Source organism: Pelmatolapia mariae, linkage group LG8 (genome assembly GCF_036321145.2).
Source record: "Pelmatolapia mariae isolate MD_Pm_ZW linkage group LG8, Pm_UMD_F_2, whole genome shotgun sequence".
Classification (NCBI taxonomy): domain Eukaryota; kingdom Metazoa; phylum Chordata; class Actinopteri; order Cichliformes; family Cichlidae; genus Pelmatolapia; species Pelmatolapia mariae.
The window spans coordinates 19,873,200-19,891,938 of record NC_086234.1 but is presented as its reverse complement, the minus strand read 5'-3'; the positions used below and the strand labels follow the sequence as shown (position 1 = coordinate 19,891,938).

At 42.7% G+C, this 18,739-nt stretch overlaps 1 protein-coding gene across 3 annotated transcripts in view; it reads right to left on the bottom strand.

Annotated features, from left to right (window-relative positions):
* Positions 1-18,739, bottom strand: part of raraa (retinoic acid receptor, alpha a) — a 140,742-nt gene that overhangs the window by 69,724 nt on the left and 52,279 nt on the right. For all 3 annotated transcript variants that reach the window (XM_063481442.1, XM_063481443.1, XM_063481444.1), the window contains one exon: positions 9,012-9,856. In XM_063481442.1, coding sequence (XP_063337512.1) covers positions 9,012-9,165 — 154 coding nt within the window. In that variant the 5' untranslated portion in view covers positions 9,166-9,856. The remainder of the gene's footprint in view (positions 1-9,011; positions 9,857-18,739) is intronic.

Genomic DNA, 18,739 nt, shown 5'->3' with positions numbered 1-18,739 from the left:
GACGCAGAGCGAGGAGGCCTGAAAGGGCTTTCAAATGCCAGGGCAAGTTTCAGGTGCCTCGTAGCACTAATCACAGGCTACCTGCTGAACAGCTGTTTTCTGCTCATGAAAAGAAAACGACGCAGGGAATGAAAAGAGAGATCAGAGAGATGAAAAATGAAGGCAAAAGAGCGAGAGGTAAAAGGAAAATGAGAACGAAAAATGGAGCATTGAGACCACAGCACAAAAATGTATGGCCCATCACACCATAATTTGCAGGTTTATAAGTAATTTGCACAGTCGTATATAACGAGTTAATATAAACCCATTAGTTGGGTTAGACGACGCTTAAATATCTGTGACTGAACATCTTCTGTTTGAATTAGATATAAATTGCTTGATCAGTAAAAGAAAAAAAAGACTGCTCAGTGTTAAACTAACTTAAAGAATTTGATTTAATATCATATTCAAAAGAAGAAGCACTCCTCAGCTCTTTGCTGTGAGTTCAACGATGCAAACAGACGGAATAAAAAGGGCCAAACTTTATTTCTGATTATGTTCAAATATAAGACAGCCTTTAATTTTACTGGATAACCTGCAGACCCCGAATGATTTATGAATTCACACCCAACATCTGTGCCTCATGCAGCTGAAATTTATTTCTGTAAGAGAGGTTTGTTGATTTTAATATTGCATGTGCTGATCGCTGATTTTAATCCCGTCTGGAGCACATATGCTTGTGTTTCTTTCCCCTCTATACACCAGCAATAATTACAGTCCTGAATATCTGCTTCTTTTCCTAACACAGGGCTTAAAGACACGGGGTGTGGTATGTGGTAAACACTGTAAAAGGTACTGTGCAATTTAATTTTAATAACATATAACCTGTGATTTATTGTTACTATTAGAAATGACACCAGGTCATAATGTTCTCTGTTTAAAAAAAAAAAAGAGCTGCAGTCACAGCTTGAGAACTTTTACCTTTTGTTCCTATTCCAGTATCTGACTCCAGAAAAGGGGTTACGATCTATAAGTCAAAGTCATTTTTTAAAAAGGACATAACTGAAAAAACAAGCTGCTGGCAACCTAGGAGGACACGGAAGGTCGAGAGATCATTAAGCATGCATTTCCACAAACCTCTGGAATGCTAATGAGTATCTAAAGACAGCACAATTCATTCTGCATTAGCCAACCCGTGGTACACTTAGGACTGTAATGTGCTAATGTTGTCACAAGTGCATTATCTTTCCACTTTGAGGAGGTTATGTGTTAATGCTAGCAGACAGCCATGAGGTTAAGTGTGGCCAGAGGCCCCTTAGAGAAGTGCCAAGAGAGAGCTGGTGGCCCCATGAGCTCTGGCCGAACAGAGCTCTCTTAGCCCCTCTCCACAACACAGTTAGCCATTGTGCTAGGCTGAAAAAGCGCATTAGCCGCTGAGAAAAGGGCTTTCCCCTCTGAAACCCTCTTGGACAACAAGCAAAAGCCCTGCTTGATAATTCAATCACTTTCTGAGCGGTGCGGGGCAGACCTGCACAACCTCTCGCCACCTTTCCTTGCCACTCTCCTTTTCTTCCCTCTCTCGTCTCCTCTATTAGGTAACTGTCCTATATTTTACAGATGCCGTCATTCCTACCGCTTATGAAAGGACAATAGAGGAATGATGCCTGTGAGAGAGAGTCGTTGACATTTGAATGTATGCAGCAGTGTGAATTATGGCTGTGCGCTATGCGTTTTGTAAAAAGGGCATAAGAAGATAGAGATATATGTGTGCGCATGTGTGGAAAGGGTGGGGAGGAGAGATAAAAGGAAAGAGAAGGGGGTCATTGAAAGAGTAGGTTGAGGGAAAGGATAGAAGAATAGAGAGAAAAAGGAAGGAGGGGAAAAAAGAGGGACTTCTTATCTCTTTACCCTTGTCTTGACTTCCTTCAGGGGCCTTTGAAGAGAGCAGAAATAAAGATACTTGCACTAAAGCATCACAGAGAGATTTAGATTATGCCAGTGTTTACCCAACTGAGTGCTGCATGGCTGCTGGCGACAGCCTGCTGGTTTTGAAGTTGTTATGGCCCTACTACAGCTACTCAAAATATAACACTCATGCTGCAGAGGAGGGGGGTTCTCCCTGCTTGTGTCACTGTATGCGTATGTGGATCTGCATGCATGAGTGCATGAATGCGGCAACTGGAGCGAATGTTTATGAGAGATAGCATGTGTCCTTGTATCCTAACACTGTATGCAATCCATGTGTGTGTTTGTGTGTGTGCAGCACTGGGAAAATGGAGCCATCCATCGGATTACTGGTAGACAGCTCTTTGAAAAGAAGGGCCTGTATTTGCATAAGCAACCGTGGAAGAGAAAAACCTGTAGAAAGAAAGACAGAATAAGAGAGCAAGCAAAAGAAAAAGGAAGGAGAGAGGACAAGAAAATAAAAAGAAGGGGGGGAGCTTGGGGAGTGGACCGCACTTGCCAAGCCACTCGGGGATAAATCCTGTGGTTAGGATCAAGTATTGTGGGCAGGGATTTGGCCCCAGGTCCCCTCAAAGCAAATGGAAAATAACAGCCTGCGAGTAAATAGGTGGCATGGTAATGATAGCTCTGTCAAGTTCTAAGGTGGAGAAAAGGAGGGTGGGAAGAAAGGGGGATAGGAGTAAAAATGTGGTGAATGAAGAGGAGGGTGGAGTGCAGGTATGAAGAAAGAAAAGGGAGTGCAGAAAGGTGTAATGGAAGGAGGGGAGAGAAATGTTGAAGAGGGGTTTGAAAGACGACGAGCAGGAGCCAGAAAAAAAAAAAAACGAACAAAGGGGGGGGGGGACGAACACATGGAAAGGCAAGCGCACTAACGGCGAGGGTGATGGGTTTCCTAGTGGGCACCCGTTGGCTAAACTTGCAGGTGTTCTGGTGCACGATGATTGCACAAGACAAGGTTGCTGCCAAAACCAGAATATGTGTGCCTGTGGCTCTTACTCCTAAGCACATGTGCAAGCTAGCAACACTCTGATTTCCTGCCTTTCATATTTTTCCTTTTTAGACAAAAATAAAACAAAACAAACTCCACTTGCTCCTTTTTGCCCTTTATTTCCCTCCTAAAATGGGTACTCTTTTGTTGCACTCCTGTCCTTGCAATCCTAATGAACAAAGCCCAGAAGCTCATTTTGATACACAATAAGGAGGCCACTCTCATTCGGTGAATTCCCTAACACACGATCATATACAGAAACATCAGTAGTAGATTATGGCAGCTGCCAATAAAAGCCATTGATATTTTTGATCTTGTGCATGCCCTTGATACTAGGATAGGCCTATAATGCCTCATTGAACCTATATTTAGATGCCATTTATCACTAATTTATCATACGTTACAAGGTAGCACAAAGTTTGTTATACATTAAATGTGTTGTTACTCAACAAAAGCAAAGTGAAAATGGCTTTTTTTTTTAAAAAATGTAATATTAATAACCCATAAAGCCCGCTGAATTAGTCTAACTACTCCCAAAGTACCTTCAGAGACTATTGCTTCTTTGAAAACTTAAGAATAGGATAGTCCTTGTGCTCATTTTTCAACCTCCAAGTGTTGAGCAGTTAATTAACAAGGTCATTAAGCTGGGGTGAACGAGTGCTTTGCTGACATGCTGGATGTGTTTTACACACCATGTTTAATAAGCCCGCGTCTCCACCATCAGAGTATTGGCACCCCTCAAATGACTTTCCAATAATGACAAGCAGCTCCCCAGAGGTACTGCTTCTATGTAAGAGTCTTTGTGTGTGTCTATCCGAAGGAGCTAAATAGCTGGCACCTGGTAACCTGATAGAAAAGGTGATTCTCACTGTCATTACCCTTATCCCTTCCACACAAGCTATGTGTGTGTGAAAGTGTGTGCTTGTGTGCGTTTGTGTTTGCCACCCATGGAGTGCACTGACACGGCCCTCTGATTCCTGCAGACCACCATCGCAGAGAGGAACCACCTGTCTGTTCCAGAAACCAACACACACAGCCCAGTATTACCATATCCATATTTACTCGTGGTTTGTACATTCCGCAACGGCCTGCTTAATGGGATGGGTAAAACACACACACATAACCTTCCTTGAGGTCTGAAAATATCCTTTAGTATTTCTCCTACTGGCCCCAAAGTACATTCATAAATGCCATTTCACCCTCTAATAAGTCAAACGAGATGGTGCTGGTGCGGGTTAGCCATCCTAGGAAATGCTCCTGTACCAAGCAATTACTGTGGCTGCTGAAACAAGAGAGCTCTGTGGGGAAAAGCCAATTAGTCCATCGCGGCAGCAGGTAGGAAGCTGGCTCCATTCATTATGATCACTCATAACACTGCGCTAATGTAATAGTACAGTGTTAGTGAGCTTGGTGACAGACAGCAGAAGGCTTAAATGATAATGACGGGATCGATAGTTGCAGGTGTTAATGCCGGATACTTCCATATTCATACAGGCCTGAAGTGAGAGGAATTTAATCAAAAACACTAATGAGAGGTGTGCTGTATGTGCCTATGTTTGAGCGTGCATGTAATGAGCACATACTGTTCAATACAGCAACGTGCAAGTTCCTGGTTGCGCGACTGGGATCAATCCATAGTCATAATATTCCGTTAACTAATAAAGCTGCAGGCTATAAATGTATTATCAATATCTGAAACTGATCTGCTCCAGTGCGTAACCTAACCTGATGATTTTCAGATAATGTGATGTGAAGACGTAACCCAGGAGGCTGGATCTGAAGACAGAGGGAGAGAGAGATGAGCTGTAAGCTGAGATTAACCCTCCTGCTCTGCTTGGTCCAAATAATTGGCCTGTTGCGGTTTACTAAAAAAAAAAAAAAAACCCCACAACAGACCAGAGCTGACTGGCAGAGTTAGCCTCCCCTTTCTCAGTGATGTCCGACTCTGAGGAAGGGGAGGCGGAGGAGTGTGAAGAGAGGGAGGAAAGCAGAAAGAAAGTTTTTTAAGCGAAAGTACTCAAAAGGATTTTGATTGTAAATGATTTCCGCTTTAAACCATATGCCAAGTCCTGGATTCATGATTGTTTATTCACCATTATTCATTTCAAGAATTTCTAATGACGGTCTTTTACATCAGCGATTAGAGTGCAATTGAACAAAAAGAAAAATGCAGGTGTTTCTGGACCAAAAACACATTAAGGATGCAAACAGGTGGTAGCAATCAGCTTCTCGTCACACTGTGTTCTTCTACAAATATTGACTCATAAATACTTTGGGACACAAAACATTGCAGAGTGATATTAATCAGCTGCTTATCCAGTGAGTTTCTCAGAAAGACTCTAATTGCAGGATCTTTCGACTTCAGCTGACGACGACAATCCTTGCTCTTCTGCAAGGATTACCTTCTACTCCATTTGCTGCAGTTTGTAGATAGAGTGGCAGAACATTTCCAAAAAGGTCTCCAGAGCAGAGCAAGAACTGTCGCCAGCCTGCTGTTCATAAATGTTGGAATTGGTCTAGACCACCAGTAGGGCTCCTCTTTGGAGAGTTAACTGAATGACATGTCTTGGTTAGGAAACACAAGATGAGAAAGGAGGCCGGGGCTAGCCGGTTCAGTCAGTCCATTTCAATACCAAGCGCAGAAAATAAGCATGCTTTCTTTCAGCATTAAATATTACCACAATTAGCAGTAAACTGCATGTCGCAAACGTTAATAATTCAGTTTGTGTGCTTGATTTAAATCAAGGACCAATCTGACCCTATGTGTGGAAAATAATGCATGAGGATTCAAATAATAATGTTATAAAATATGTAAATTATTTGCCACAAAGGTGATAAGAACAGCAGCTAAGCATTTGCACTAATAAAAAAATCCCTGCACTCCAAATTTATGTCTGTGGATGATCTAGAAACAAGCTAATCATCAGATATGATTTTCATTCTGTTTACAGCTGTCGTTCATTCCCAGCTGTGAACATAATGAAGCTATAAAACATAACTGAGCTCTGTGTTAACAACTACAAAGCTTGACCTTGAAAATTTTAACAAGGTCAAAGCTATTCATCTGGCCAGCTGTAAGCAACTTTCCAGTTAAAAGGGGGAAAAAGCACATTATTTGCTCAAACATGTATGAGTGCAAACATGCATGCGTGTAATTATTAGCATTTAGGTGAAGAGTTTCTAAATCCCTCCTCTCCTCCTGCATTCAAGCTCCAAACACTCTCTCCGTCTTCCTCAGCAACCCCTCTTCTTTCCTCAGTGCTCAGTACTGAATGAGAGCTTAGCTGGTGTGTGTTTGTTAATGTTTATGTGTGCTACGCGAGTGTGTGCGTGGGTGAGGAAGGAAGGAAAGGAAAAAAGAAAGAAAAAGAGCAAGGGAGAGAGCAATGATCTGCCAGAGAGCTAGATGAGGAGGAGGGAAGAGAAAAAGGGGGTGAAGGTGGTGTGCGAGTGTATGGAAATAGTTGCACGTTTCTGCTGCTCCGTGCGTGAACATGTGTGAATTATGCCTGCAGTTATCTACATGCGAGGCAGAGCACGAGTGAGAGAAAGTGAGCCAGCATGAAGGGCAAAGATTGTGTTTATGTTGTCCGTGTGTGCATGTGCGAATGTGTACTCATGCACGTCAGGAAACTGTGGTGTCCCTGGCTCTCCAGTGTTTACTGACAGGAAATGTTTGTCCAGGCAAAACGGAAGAAATCTTGCCGCCCCACATGGCAAACACTGGGACAAGGGATACACACGCAGACGTGCATAGACGGACATGCAGGAATGCACACACACGCACGCATGCTTGCAAAGAGCGTTTAAAAAAAACAGAAAAAAAAAAAAAAGAGGAATCTGACAAGCGCTCCAGTTTATGTGGTGAGGTGTGGTATCTGGTATTGGGGAAGTGGGAGTGACTGGGCTGGGCACAGACTGTTCTTTACTTCCCTCCACCCTGACTGCCAACACAAGCTCCAGCAGATAGAAAGTCAATACGCTGACCCCCTCTGAACCTGTGCAAGTGAGCACAGGGTTTGACAGGTTTGTCCACACTAATGCACACAAACTGACCGACTTCATTGTTGCTCCCTCTACGTTAGTACATTAAGAGATTGTCCAAGCGCATTACTATTCTGTACACAGAGGTGGTGGTCCATTTACCATACATATCTACTATCTTTGTAATTCCACCAATCTATAATCATCTATAATTCACAATATTGTGATCTGTAGTTACAAGTTACTTTGCAGATCAAGTATACAAACTGTACAGAGTGCATAAATCTGACTTTCTTAAGATAAATGATAAATCTGTCAAACCACTGCAGTCATTTCAACCTTTACTGGAGATTAACATAACTGAAGAACAACAACACTGTGAGACTCTGAAAGCTGCCAGCTCTCCCTGTACTTTGTTTTATTTCAGCGTATTTGTCTTAGACTGAAGGTCGAAATACTTCAATATGCTCTAAGAAAATTCTTTGGATGACCTTTGAAAAATGTGATGTATTCTTAAAGATTAAATGACACAATGGCTGCCCAATGATATATGGTGACTGATTCTAGCATTTTTCAATCTTCATTTTCAGTCTTCTTTCACATTATATTGAAAGTTCAGTCGCTGCTAACCTTTGCGTTCCAATTTTTACCCAAAAAAACAAACAATTTCTTCCTGCAGTTATACGCCAGCATCTTTGGTCTGTCTCAGACTGAAGCTAGTGACAATAGTCCAACTGAAAACTTCCAGGACGGAGAGGGGACAGCCTACAGCAAATTGCGAACTGGTTCATTTATGTCCTACAAACCCACATAGGCTGTAGAGTAGAATGGGTAGAACGATGAAACCAGTACCTGAGCAACTGATAATATTTCTCAGGTACTTGGCAAAGAAAAAAAACACATCCATCCATTCATCTTCTTCTGCTTATCTAATTCAGAGTTATGGAGAGGCGAGAGGCTAGAGGCTATCCTATCTCTCACACGGTGAGAGATAGGATAAACCCTGGACCCGTCCATCAGAGGGCATTCACACCTATTGCCAAATTAGAACTAGCTTTCAATATAACATGACAGCGGATTTGAATGGAGGACCTTCATCCTATCAGCGCCAATCACAGCACCACCATAATGTGGTGAAACTAAGGAGAAACCTCTGAATGCCAGAAAAGCCTGCACGCACATATGGACACATGCACAAATATCTTATCCTAACTGACACCCACAAACTGCTAACTAACCCACCAACCCTGTTCCCCCTGACTGAGCCTGACTGAGTCCAAATACTGAATCCAAAGCTGTGGAAAAAACAGCTATAACATAACATAACTAGTTTGGAGAAAAAAAATGATGAAGATTGTAAACTCTTCAACATTAGAAGTTCTATTTTCCACCGCTGTTCATAATTAACCACATTTCCCATTCCATTTTCTGAATTAATAAACCACTAACACTTTTATTTACTTCTGAACAAGTACTTTTTCCACCAAGTCCAACTTTAATAAGCAACACTGCCAGTTCGCTCTGAAGCTTTTGATGGATTGAATAAAGAAGTTATAACAAGAACGCTGTCTGCGGCAGTATTTCCGAGATTTACTTTCGGAACACTTGCCAAATGTGTGTTCCCCAAATGAACAATGCTCCTTTCTGGCTGTCCTGCCTCATTTCCTTGTGATCCATGTTGACGTTGCAATGCGTGTGTGTGGGTTTGTAAATTAAGGACAGCGCTGGAGGCGACATGGGCATGTGGGTATGTGTGTGTCTGTTTACCAACACACACACACACACACACACACACACACACACACACACACACACACACCTTTCAAACAAGAATGATCTAAACAGGACGAGATGAAAGTGTTTTACCAGCATACGAGTATGTACGCAAATACACACAAACACACAGCAGGCGAGCTGTACCGGAAACCGTGAGCCACAGCGGCACAGAGAAACCAGGACACACGCACAAAGGAAAGTAAATCTCCATACCTCCTGTCACTCAAAACCTGCACAACAGCCAGAGCATCAAACACTTCCACATGCAAAACGCGAACCAGCGCAGAGAAAACTGAAAAGTTGCTCAAACTCTACTCACTGGCTGGTGAGGGGGTGCTGTATCCACTGAGAGGCAGTCCCGGCAGGGCTGGAGGCGACAGGCTCCCCAACATGTGGGGGAAGAAGTAGGAGTAGGTGGGCACGGGGAAGCCGTTGAGGTGGGGGCCCGGCACCGGGTTGCCCTTCCCAGCCATGATGGCTCAGTCCACCTACAAGTCACGAAAAGACCTCACTGGATTAAAGAAAAAACCCTCACTGAGAGGCAACAGCGCCACAGTCAGGAGTCAGTATGGATTCCTGTAAGGATTTAATCCCCCATAAGGATGCTGGGTAAGAAGATATTCCAACAGGCAAAGTTTGCAAAAAAAAAAAGAAAAAAGAAAAAAGAAAATATCTCCTTAAGGTTGAAAAGGTTGCCCTGAAAATGGCCGCAAAATCCTATTGGTTTAGCGAATGTATGTGGGTGAGTGTGTCTGTGTGTATGTGTTAAGGGCTGAGTTACTAAGGACACAAAAGATAAAAAAAGAAAAACGGGGCAGAAGTATAAAGGAGGAATGTGGAGCGTTTTATCCTTCCTTTCTCTGGGATTGTGAAACGGCCTTATTTGCAAGAGGCGTTGGGAAGTAACGCGGCCATTCCTTATCTCGAAGATGAAGGCAGAGAAAGACAGGAGGCAAGTTGAGTCAAGAAGAGGTGCACTTTGATGGCAACAGTCAGGAGCGGCAATGGCGGTGATGGGGGTGCTAGTGGTTGTGATGCTTTCACAGGGACGTCATTCCACTCTTCAACTGCAGAGCGCTCCTCGGAAATGTGCAGATCACATGATGCCAGGAGAAAGCTCTTCTCCTTGAATGGGCCCCCTGTTCGCAGTTGCAGAGCCTCTGTCTAAGAAAAAAAAAAGAAAAAGAGAGAGCGAGAGAGAGAGAGAGAAAAGGAGATCATTTAGTGCTTCAGTGGCAAGGTAAAGAGATCACTTCCCTTTGTACTTAAGTGTTTGAGCAAAACAGTGCTTTTCTTTTGACACTAATTAATGGTAATGTCTCATCTGAAACGTTACAAAAACACCCCATCCGCCTTAATTATCTAATGGAGTGTTAAAATTGCGACGCGAGCAGTGGGTGTGTGATGTCTCCTCTCAGCTTTGTGCGCTCACACACTCGCTCATTAACAGTGACAGAGTACAAATACTGTGGGAGGCGAGCCAAAACATAAATGAAGAGAGCGCCGCAAAAGAAAACTTTGCTAATTACACCAGTAGCAGAAGCCAGAGGTGAGACCCAAGGCGGCATTTCTGGGAACCGCTCGAGACTCCTGCTGCAGAGTTCGCTTCCAAATTACGAGCGAGACGTGAACAAACAGACCTGTAATCACCACGGAAAGCGTGAGCAGGCAAGAGCGCGCTGACATCTACACACCCGGAGAACAATTATCATAGAATGGTACATTAGCATCACAATATACACAGGGATATGAGAAAAGCCATTTATCCCAAACAGCTCATCATAAAATGAGCAAACTTTTTTTCTTTTTTTTTTAAACCATAATGACCTTTTTATGAGTCAGTGGATGTGATACAGAGCAGTAAAACAACTCGAACCACACAGATGCCTCACAGAAAGACAAGAAGCATGTGGAATGTGTCTTTGCACGAAGCAGGAATGTAGCACTCTAGCATGAATTACACCGCGACATCATGGATGAACTCATGTAAAGAGAGAAGGGTTAAGTCAGACATGTTCGTGTGCCTGTTTCCACTTGTGTGGTGTACATAAAGCGCTGGGATATGACAGGAGAGGCATGCACACAGCCTTGTACGGATTAATGTCAAATTTAGGAAGGGGGGGGGGGGGGGGGGGACATAATGAGGTGAAAAAATAGCTTCATATAACTTTGGTATAGATAGAACAACTCCATATTCCCAAATCTGTTTTTCTGCTGCTGATGTTACTTGTCATGTTCCCCCACTGTCTGTATCATCATCATCATCATAATACTACATTTGATCGTAGTGCCATTTAGATGGCGGTTGATTCAACTATTTACTTCAAATAAAAGTGCTGTTTCTTCTTCTGTGTATTTGTATATTCCATAGATGCTGAGTGATCAAGGTTGGTTTGTGAACATGAGCAGTTACAAGAACGTTTTAAACACTCACCAGGGGGTTTAAGTTTTAAGAACTGGAAAGTTTTTATTTCCTGACTCGCCTTTCACCATTTTACACCATTAACTAAGGGTGAAATAGGGTCACAACAGATGGCAGAGACACAGGGATCTTTACAGACATTTGTACGCTACTACCAAAAAACTATGATTGACATAAAAGGCCAAATTTCCATCTTAATTTCTGTTTTTCAATTAAGAGCCCCTATTAGAAACATTAATGTGAGGTTAAAGTATCTGACCTACAGCAAAATGTTAAAAGTCATACCTTTTCCTCTTTTAGTGACCAAAATCATATTCACCACTAATAATTGTTTAGCTAATAAATGAATAATTGTTAATAGTTTCCCTGTAAATGGTAAAAATGAAACTGACATAAATCTGACAGGAGTATAGGCAACGTGGTGATGGAGTAGTTCTTTTCTCTTAACATATTTGGTCACATGATTCTTTGATTTTTACAAATGTATGTGAGTTTATTCACTACAGACTACAAAGAGGATTTTATGGCCTTGGACTTTCTCTAAGCTTCCTTATTTTCATATGCTTATTGCCAAAGTGCTATGCAGTCATTCTGTCACAATGAGCTGGTGTGTATGGTGATCAGGAGATGAGCACATATATTAGCCTGAAAGCCTTTACAGCCCATGGGAGCTAGGTATAGTTTTATTTGCTTTTAAAGCCCCTATTGACCTAAAAAAAATAGTTAAGAGTCACGTAGTAACAATCTCCATCAGGATATTGCATCTGGTTCAGACTACAACACAACAATACGCATTACGAAACACTGGCTTGATACACTCTGCATTGAACCTTGCTGCAATCACGTAAAATGCAACAGCATTGCTGAAAGTGCACACTGAAGTGATGCAATGCCATATTTTTTTTTTAATTTAATAAACTAAGGAGGCCACAAACGTTGAATCGATACTTTAAATGAGGAACTGCAACTCACTGGGACAATGGGAGACCCACAGACTGGAAATGGGCCACTTCATTCACCATTATCATTACACTGCCTCATATGGGCGCCATAAAAAGTCATACTGAATGATAAGCAGGACCTCATGTTACTGTACACCTGCACCGACTCTGTTGTGCATTTCCTTTTTGCTGATGTTACAGTAAATAAACATGGCTGCAGAATGACTGGCTTTGGTTACATTTCGTCAGGGATAATAACAGCGTAGGCTGAGCTAAAGGCAGCCAAAGTTTCTGCTCACTTGTGTTTTGATTCATAGTTAGGTTGGACTGTTTAGAGAATGTAAACTGCCAACAACAGAAAGCATCCTACTCTCAAAATTGGGAATAAAGTTCAGGTCAGGAAACTACAAAACAGCCAACTCATATGTGACATATCTAACCATACAAGTCACACAATACATACAACCAGTGAATTTTGTTGTCTTTGTTACTTAACAACCCCTAATAACAATAATCTAAATCCCCGTATTTGCTAATCCCAAAAACAATTTACATGTTGCGCTGTTTGTGAGCATCGGAGCGTTTCCTGAACGAAGCCCACACGTCTGACGCTGAGAGCTAAAGAAAAGCATTTTCTGATGCATGTAAACAAAGTCTGATTGTCGCAGCTGAAGCGTTTTAAAGGCATTATACAATCAGTCATTTTTCCACTCATCCGTGCATACTTGCAAGCGTCAACAGTTGGAGGCAGAACGTAGCTGACTACCTGGGTAATCCCCTCTGCCAGGACAGAACAATCACAGGGAAAAGAGATCAAACACACACACCACTACATGAGGAACTGAGACTCACCTGAAAACCTGTCTAATCTGCTGTGAGAGGTGCACATACCACAGTCAGGTAAAGCTGCCGACACGCATATCACAACTCTTGCAAACAGCTGTGAGCTCTGTGTTTGCAGTGGCTAGCATGTTAAATAACACACACTTCATCTTAAAACATCTGAATACGAGCATATATTCTCTCCACTTCACCCAATCTGATCTCTCCTCCATCCCTCTTTCAGGCAGCTCTTGAATCTCTGTGGCAGGTGGGTTAGGCAGTGATTTATGTGCATGATATGCCTGGCACAGAGAGGTCATTGATATGATGAAGATAAAAAGGGAACAGTTGTGTGCCTAATGCTGTACAGTTTCTGCTCTTTTATTGTGTATTTGCTCAAGATCTCAGACTGAAACCGGATTTTTCTGTATGGCACATAAAAAATTAACTCACCCATCTGCTACATTAATACAGCAGAAATGTGGACTGATGTGGAATAAAAACAGATATGGACAGAGTGCAAAAGTCTAACATCAAACAGTAATGCAATAGCAAAGCCAAGACAAATCCACAGAGACCGTGGGCCTAGAGCTCAGCCCATTAATGTACATCTTCTTAAAGATTTTCTAAGAATTCCTCACCCATATCTGCCAAACTCATTTTAAAATGCTCAAACGCACACAGGCAAGATCTGGTATGGAGGCCAGCTCCAGGGGGAATGTACAGTATGTGATCACTTACAGTAGAAGGAAAAATAAACAAACATTCTGGGTCACTTGGTCTTAACTATGTTTGGCATGTAGCAGGCAGAGGGAAGAAAGGGTTAGAGGTCATGAGAGAATGTAATTGGATGTGTTGGAAAACACTGAATTAATAATCAGAAAAGCCAGCAAATGGCAGCACGAGGTCCGGGCGGACAGCAAGCACAGAGACGCAACCAAGGGAGATGGTCAATGCGAATACATGACATATAGTGAGATTCTGTTGAGTGGATAAACATAGATGTGTTCAAGTTCAAGGAGTTGGAACGTAAAACAGACACTGTTTTTTTGTTTCCTTTCTTTTTTACCCCGAGACCTAGCACATGGACACAGCAAAGATACCAGTGAGTTTAGTGAAGATAGCCACATGTTATGATAATGCCACACAAAGCATAATTATAATGGATCTACCCATCTTAGAACAAACCTGTGATTACCGTAAGTGCTCTTTTTAACTAAATTCTAAACGTATGCAGTGCATTGTGGGGATTTTACCAGTCATAGAAAGAACAGGTTACAAAAGCAAATACTCTACAACCATAAACACTGCATCAGCTCAATTACTCGCAACAACACCTGCTACCTTATGAACACTTTGCTGCGTGCATGTCAGTGAAATATGGCTGATTTGTTGCACATGCAGACAGAAATACTGCTACATATATGCTTTTACATTTGTAACCGCCTTTAGGTACTTCCCCTACAGCACCGCACTTCATTGTTTAACAGTGAAGGCCTAAACAAAAAATGTGTATGGCTTTGCAGTGGCACATGTAACGGAAGTCACTCAAGCACAATGCAGTAAAATTTTTATGAGGACAGCAGCGTGGGTGGATATACACGTCAGACGTGGGTGCAAACAAGCATGTGTGAAGATATGACTGTGTACATGTTAAACTTTTTCAAATGTCACTTTCTTGCTGTCATATAAAAAACCATTACTATAGATAATACTCATATTAAACACGGCTAAAGTTTCAACTAATGAGGTCAGCGTATGTGTAAGCAATCCCTGTGAATCCAAAGCACAGGCAGTTTTTCTATACCAAGCTCTGTATGAAGTTAAGAGGAAAAATATCAGGCACACAGCTCTAGCTGTGTACACAGCAGCCCCTCCAGTTTCCTTTTTAAACCTTCTGTTTGTGAGAAGCAGCCAATCAGGAGAAAGCTGGCTTAGGGAGAGGAGCTGTAAGAGCTTGTTTCAGACAGTGAAGATACATACAGGGGTGTACAAGAAAAAACACATGCTTATGTAATATATCAACAAGTGCATGGGTATAAGGGAGCGGTGTGTGTGCTCACGCGTACAGCCTGTGTGGCATGTGATTATTGAGGTTTGTCTGAGTGCTAAATCACATTTGCACATCTTTGTGCCCCGGGGGAGTTTCTACAGTACACTGCATTTACTGTATATGACCAGCTCAGATGGGAGGGGTTTTGCATACAGAGCAGACTGCATGTTTGGTGAGGTCCAGTGAAAGGGGTGGGTGCTGGCTGATTATGATGTAAACAGAAACAGATTACACGTGGAATCACTCTCAAGTCTATTCTGGCAAAGTAAACTCAGATAGAACATTTTAAAAGACCCTACATTAACATACTTACATTATTAATGAAGGCTGCTCATTTACTGTGTATCTTAAGAACAGTCTCATTTTTTTTCTCCGACCACACTAAGAAGTCTGTGATTGTTCCCAGTGTAAACATAATCCGGGAAGACTGCTGCCTCTAATCACCCTACTTCTAATTCTAAAGCACTTTAAAATGTCTAATAAAAAGGCTTCAATGGGACAAAAGTGTAGTGAGACATGCTCTGTTTCCATTTACCTATTACTCTAATAACCTGTTATAACAATAGAACACCCTGTTCTCAAAGCGCAGGCTTGATCGTGCTTCCTGGAAGTACAATAGGATACAGAGCTTTTAACTATCAGGCTACTCTCATGCAGAACCAGCACCCAGTTTTGGATCAAGACACATGAACCCGCTCAACTCTCTACTATTAAGATTAGGCTTAAAACATAGTTAGGGCTCAATCAGGTGACCCTGAGCCATACTGATCCTTAGCTAAGCTGCTATAGCGCTGAGCTTTTGGGTGGACTTCCCACTGAGGAGCTGTAATCGTGCAGTAATATGCTTCTACTGCACATCGTTAATTTTGTGTCTCTTCTTCTCTCCCATGCGGTACCTGTTTGCTAGGCTCTGGAGCTCTAAGTTTCTGATCTGCAAGTTATTTGTCGTTACTAGCTTCTAGTTTTTCCTCACAGTGCTCTCACCTCGTTCAAGGAAGGTGGCAAGGAAGCTGACGTGTTTTGATACTATATAAATAATAAAAGAATTTAATTCAAACAGAAAATGCTAAATGAGTGGCCCTTTCATCCAAAACCCCCCAAAAAACCCTGTGATGCATTATCTGAAGTGCTGTCATGGAAGTTTGAAGAGTCAGTAATTCATGTTTTCTGGCCAAACCTCCACACAGAAGAGTACTGCTACTTTTATATACAGTAGCTGAAAGGGTAAATGATTACATCCACCTCGCTGCTTCTTCCACCTGCATAGTTTTGAGACGGTCAGAATCGCAGCTCGCTGATGCATTGTGGGAGAGTGAGCAGGAGGTGGGAGCTACTTCTCGATGATGATGGTCAGAAGGTGTGGCGCGAGAAAGCTAAAGGGTGCTAAGTGCACTTCTAAAGGTGGTGAGAATCCTCAGCTGTTTTGACCGAGGCTCCCTGTGGGGTGAATCCACTTGTCAGAGGAGCAGGCTGCGTGACATTTCTGCCTCACCTCAGAAAGGTCAGCCTTTAATTATCTCAAATGCCAGCAAGCACTGCACCTGCAAAAAAAAACAAAAACCAAAAAAATAAAACCCAAAGACGAGCTGAGCGCTTGTCAGGGTAAGACGGTGGCCTGTTTTCTTCACGCAAAATGAGTGCGGCTGTGGCTGTCCGTGCAGAACTGGACCATCTGCCCACCTGCGTGTATGCATGCAGACTCACAGCCAAAGCTCGCACACGCACAGACAAACCCTGACAGATGCAGACACACACACACACATTCTCTAACTGTGTCAACCAAAGTCACTAAAACCTACAACTAAAGTTGCTTGCCAAGCTACCCTTTAAATAAGATGAAGCGGGTTGAATCCCTGGAACAGCGGCAACTTCCGGGAACACTGATTTAAAAATAGGCTGCTGACAGTATGTGTAGACAGATTACGGAGCTATAGATAGAAGAGTAACATGGGCCAGTGTTTCTGCTAAATATGGGTAGGCCATGCGACGTAAACTTGCATCACTTTCTGTTAATCGATACGAAAACTAGGCATGAGTCAGAGGAGAAGTGAGCGTCTGAAGATTAGAAAGCTGAAATATATGCAGCGAGAATGCAGTTGGTGTCAAAACTAAAACTGCAGGCATATTTATCAGCGGATGACTCGAGTGTTTGCATTTGAGTGACTCACTGTAGTTTCAACTTTGTTGATATTTGCAGGGGCTATGGTAACAGAAAGCTCCCATACCTGCATAAACACCGTCCTGTACGCTTCAAAATCGGCCTCACACACACAAAAACCAACATCGCTGCCCAGAAAATCCCACTTGAGCTCAAAGGAGGTCGGAGAGACAAAGGGCCATAGATCATCCGTGTGGACGGCGTGTGGCGAGCTCCTTGTGTCCAGGTTTTTCCGCCATTTTTCTCTCGTTCTGAGAAAACATGGAGGGTTGGTCCCTATTGTTTACACAGCTGGCTCCATGGAAAGGATTGCCTAATATGAAATATGAAGAGTGGAGAGGTGAGCGAAGGAGAGTTGGGAAGAAAACAGGGAAGGGAGCCAAGCGAGAGGGGTGTGGTGGTGGTGATGGTGGGGGTAGCACACCATCGAAGAGAGAGAGAAGGACGGCTAAAGGCACTCTGAAGTGGGAGACACAGGAAGTGAGTAAATTTAGACAGAGAGAGAAGAACTGGAAGAGGAAGTGAAAAATGGAAGGAAGAACACAATATGGCAATTGTACATCTGAGAGGAGAAGACACCATGCGGACAACTAAATGAGGAGAGAAGAAAGAGCAAACAGAACACGGAGCAGAAAGCCCTGAGGTTTCCTCGTGGTGAGGGAGTCATGCCTCCTGCGGTCTGGGGTCTGCAGTGCATGTTATTCTTTCCCAACAGTCGCACACTGCTTCCATCCATTCAGTCATGCCTCACAAACCATCTGACAACTGTCCTGCCGATCCCTTCTTCTAAGCTCTGTCACTTGCATCTTTTATCTGACAAAACGTGCGCTCTTTGAAGGACACGTGGACGCACAAATAATTACACTATTTTAAATCCGTACCACACACAGATATAGTGTGCTTTATTTATTTATTTATTTTAAGATAAGTGCGGTGCTTTCATAAATTTCCGTGAATAGCCTTTCCGTGAATTTGGATTAAACTGGATGGATCCTATTCAGAGTATAAGTGAGTCATGCCATTTGTATAGTCAGAATCATTTTAAGAGCAGAGTGCATTGTGCACTGTTTTGGAAAGGGGAAAGCAGCAGAGCTCAAATCTATATGTAAGCAAGTACATTAGTGTGTATGTGACAATTACAGCAAGAGAGTGTAGTGGCTTCCTTTGCCTAGTTTCAAACCTGTTCCAGGTAGTGGAAGAGGCTTCACACAAATTAAGTCTATATTTCTGAGAAGAAGAAGAATAGTCAACAGCCACCACCCGCTGACATACACACATATCTATAGTATATCTACAGTCAAAATACTTCAAAGACACGTGCACCGTCGCCAAGGCATCCGCATCAGTCTATTCACATAAGGGAACAGAACTCAAGAGGATGTTTCAATCCACTGTGCTGGTACTTTTTTGTCTCCGTCACCTTGGTGTACCTATCCAGGATATCGGGCTAACAATGTTATGTGAAACACTCCAGCACATTTCAACACAGAACATCCAATGACACGAGAGCAAATGACGCACTAAAGCACAGGGCCCCTTCCTGTTTATACTGCTTGCTTGCCCACTGGAGGATCAAACAAGATCTGCTCCTCCGAGCGGGTGTGCCCCCTTTAACAGTCTGTCGCTCCTGCAGCAGCTTCACAGACAATAT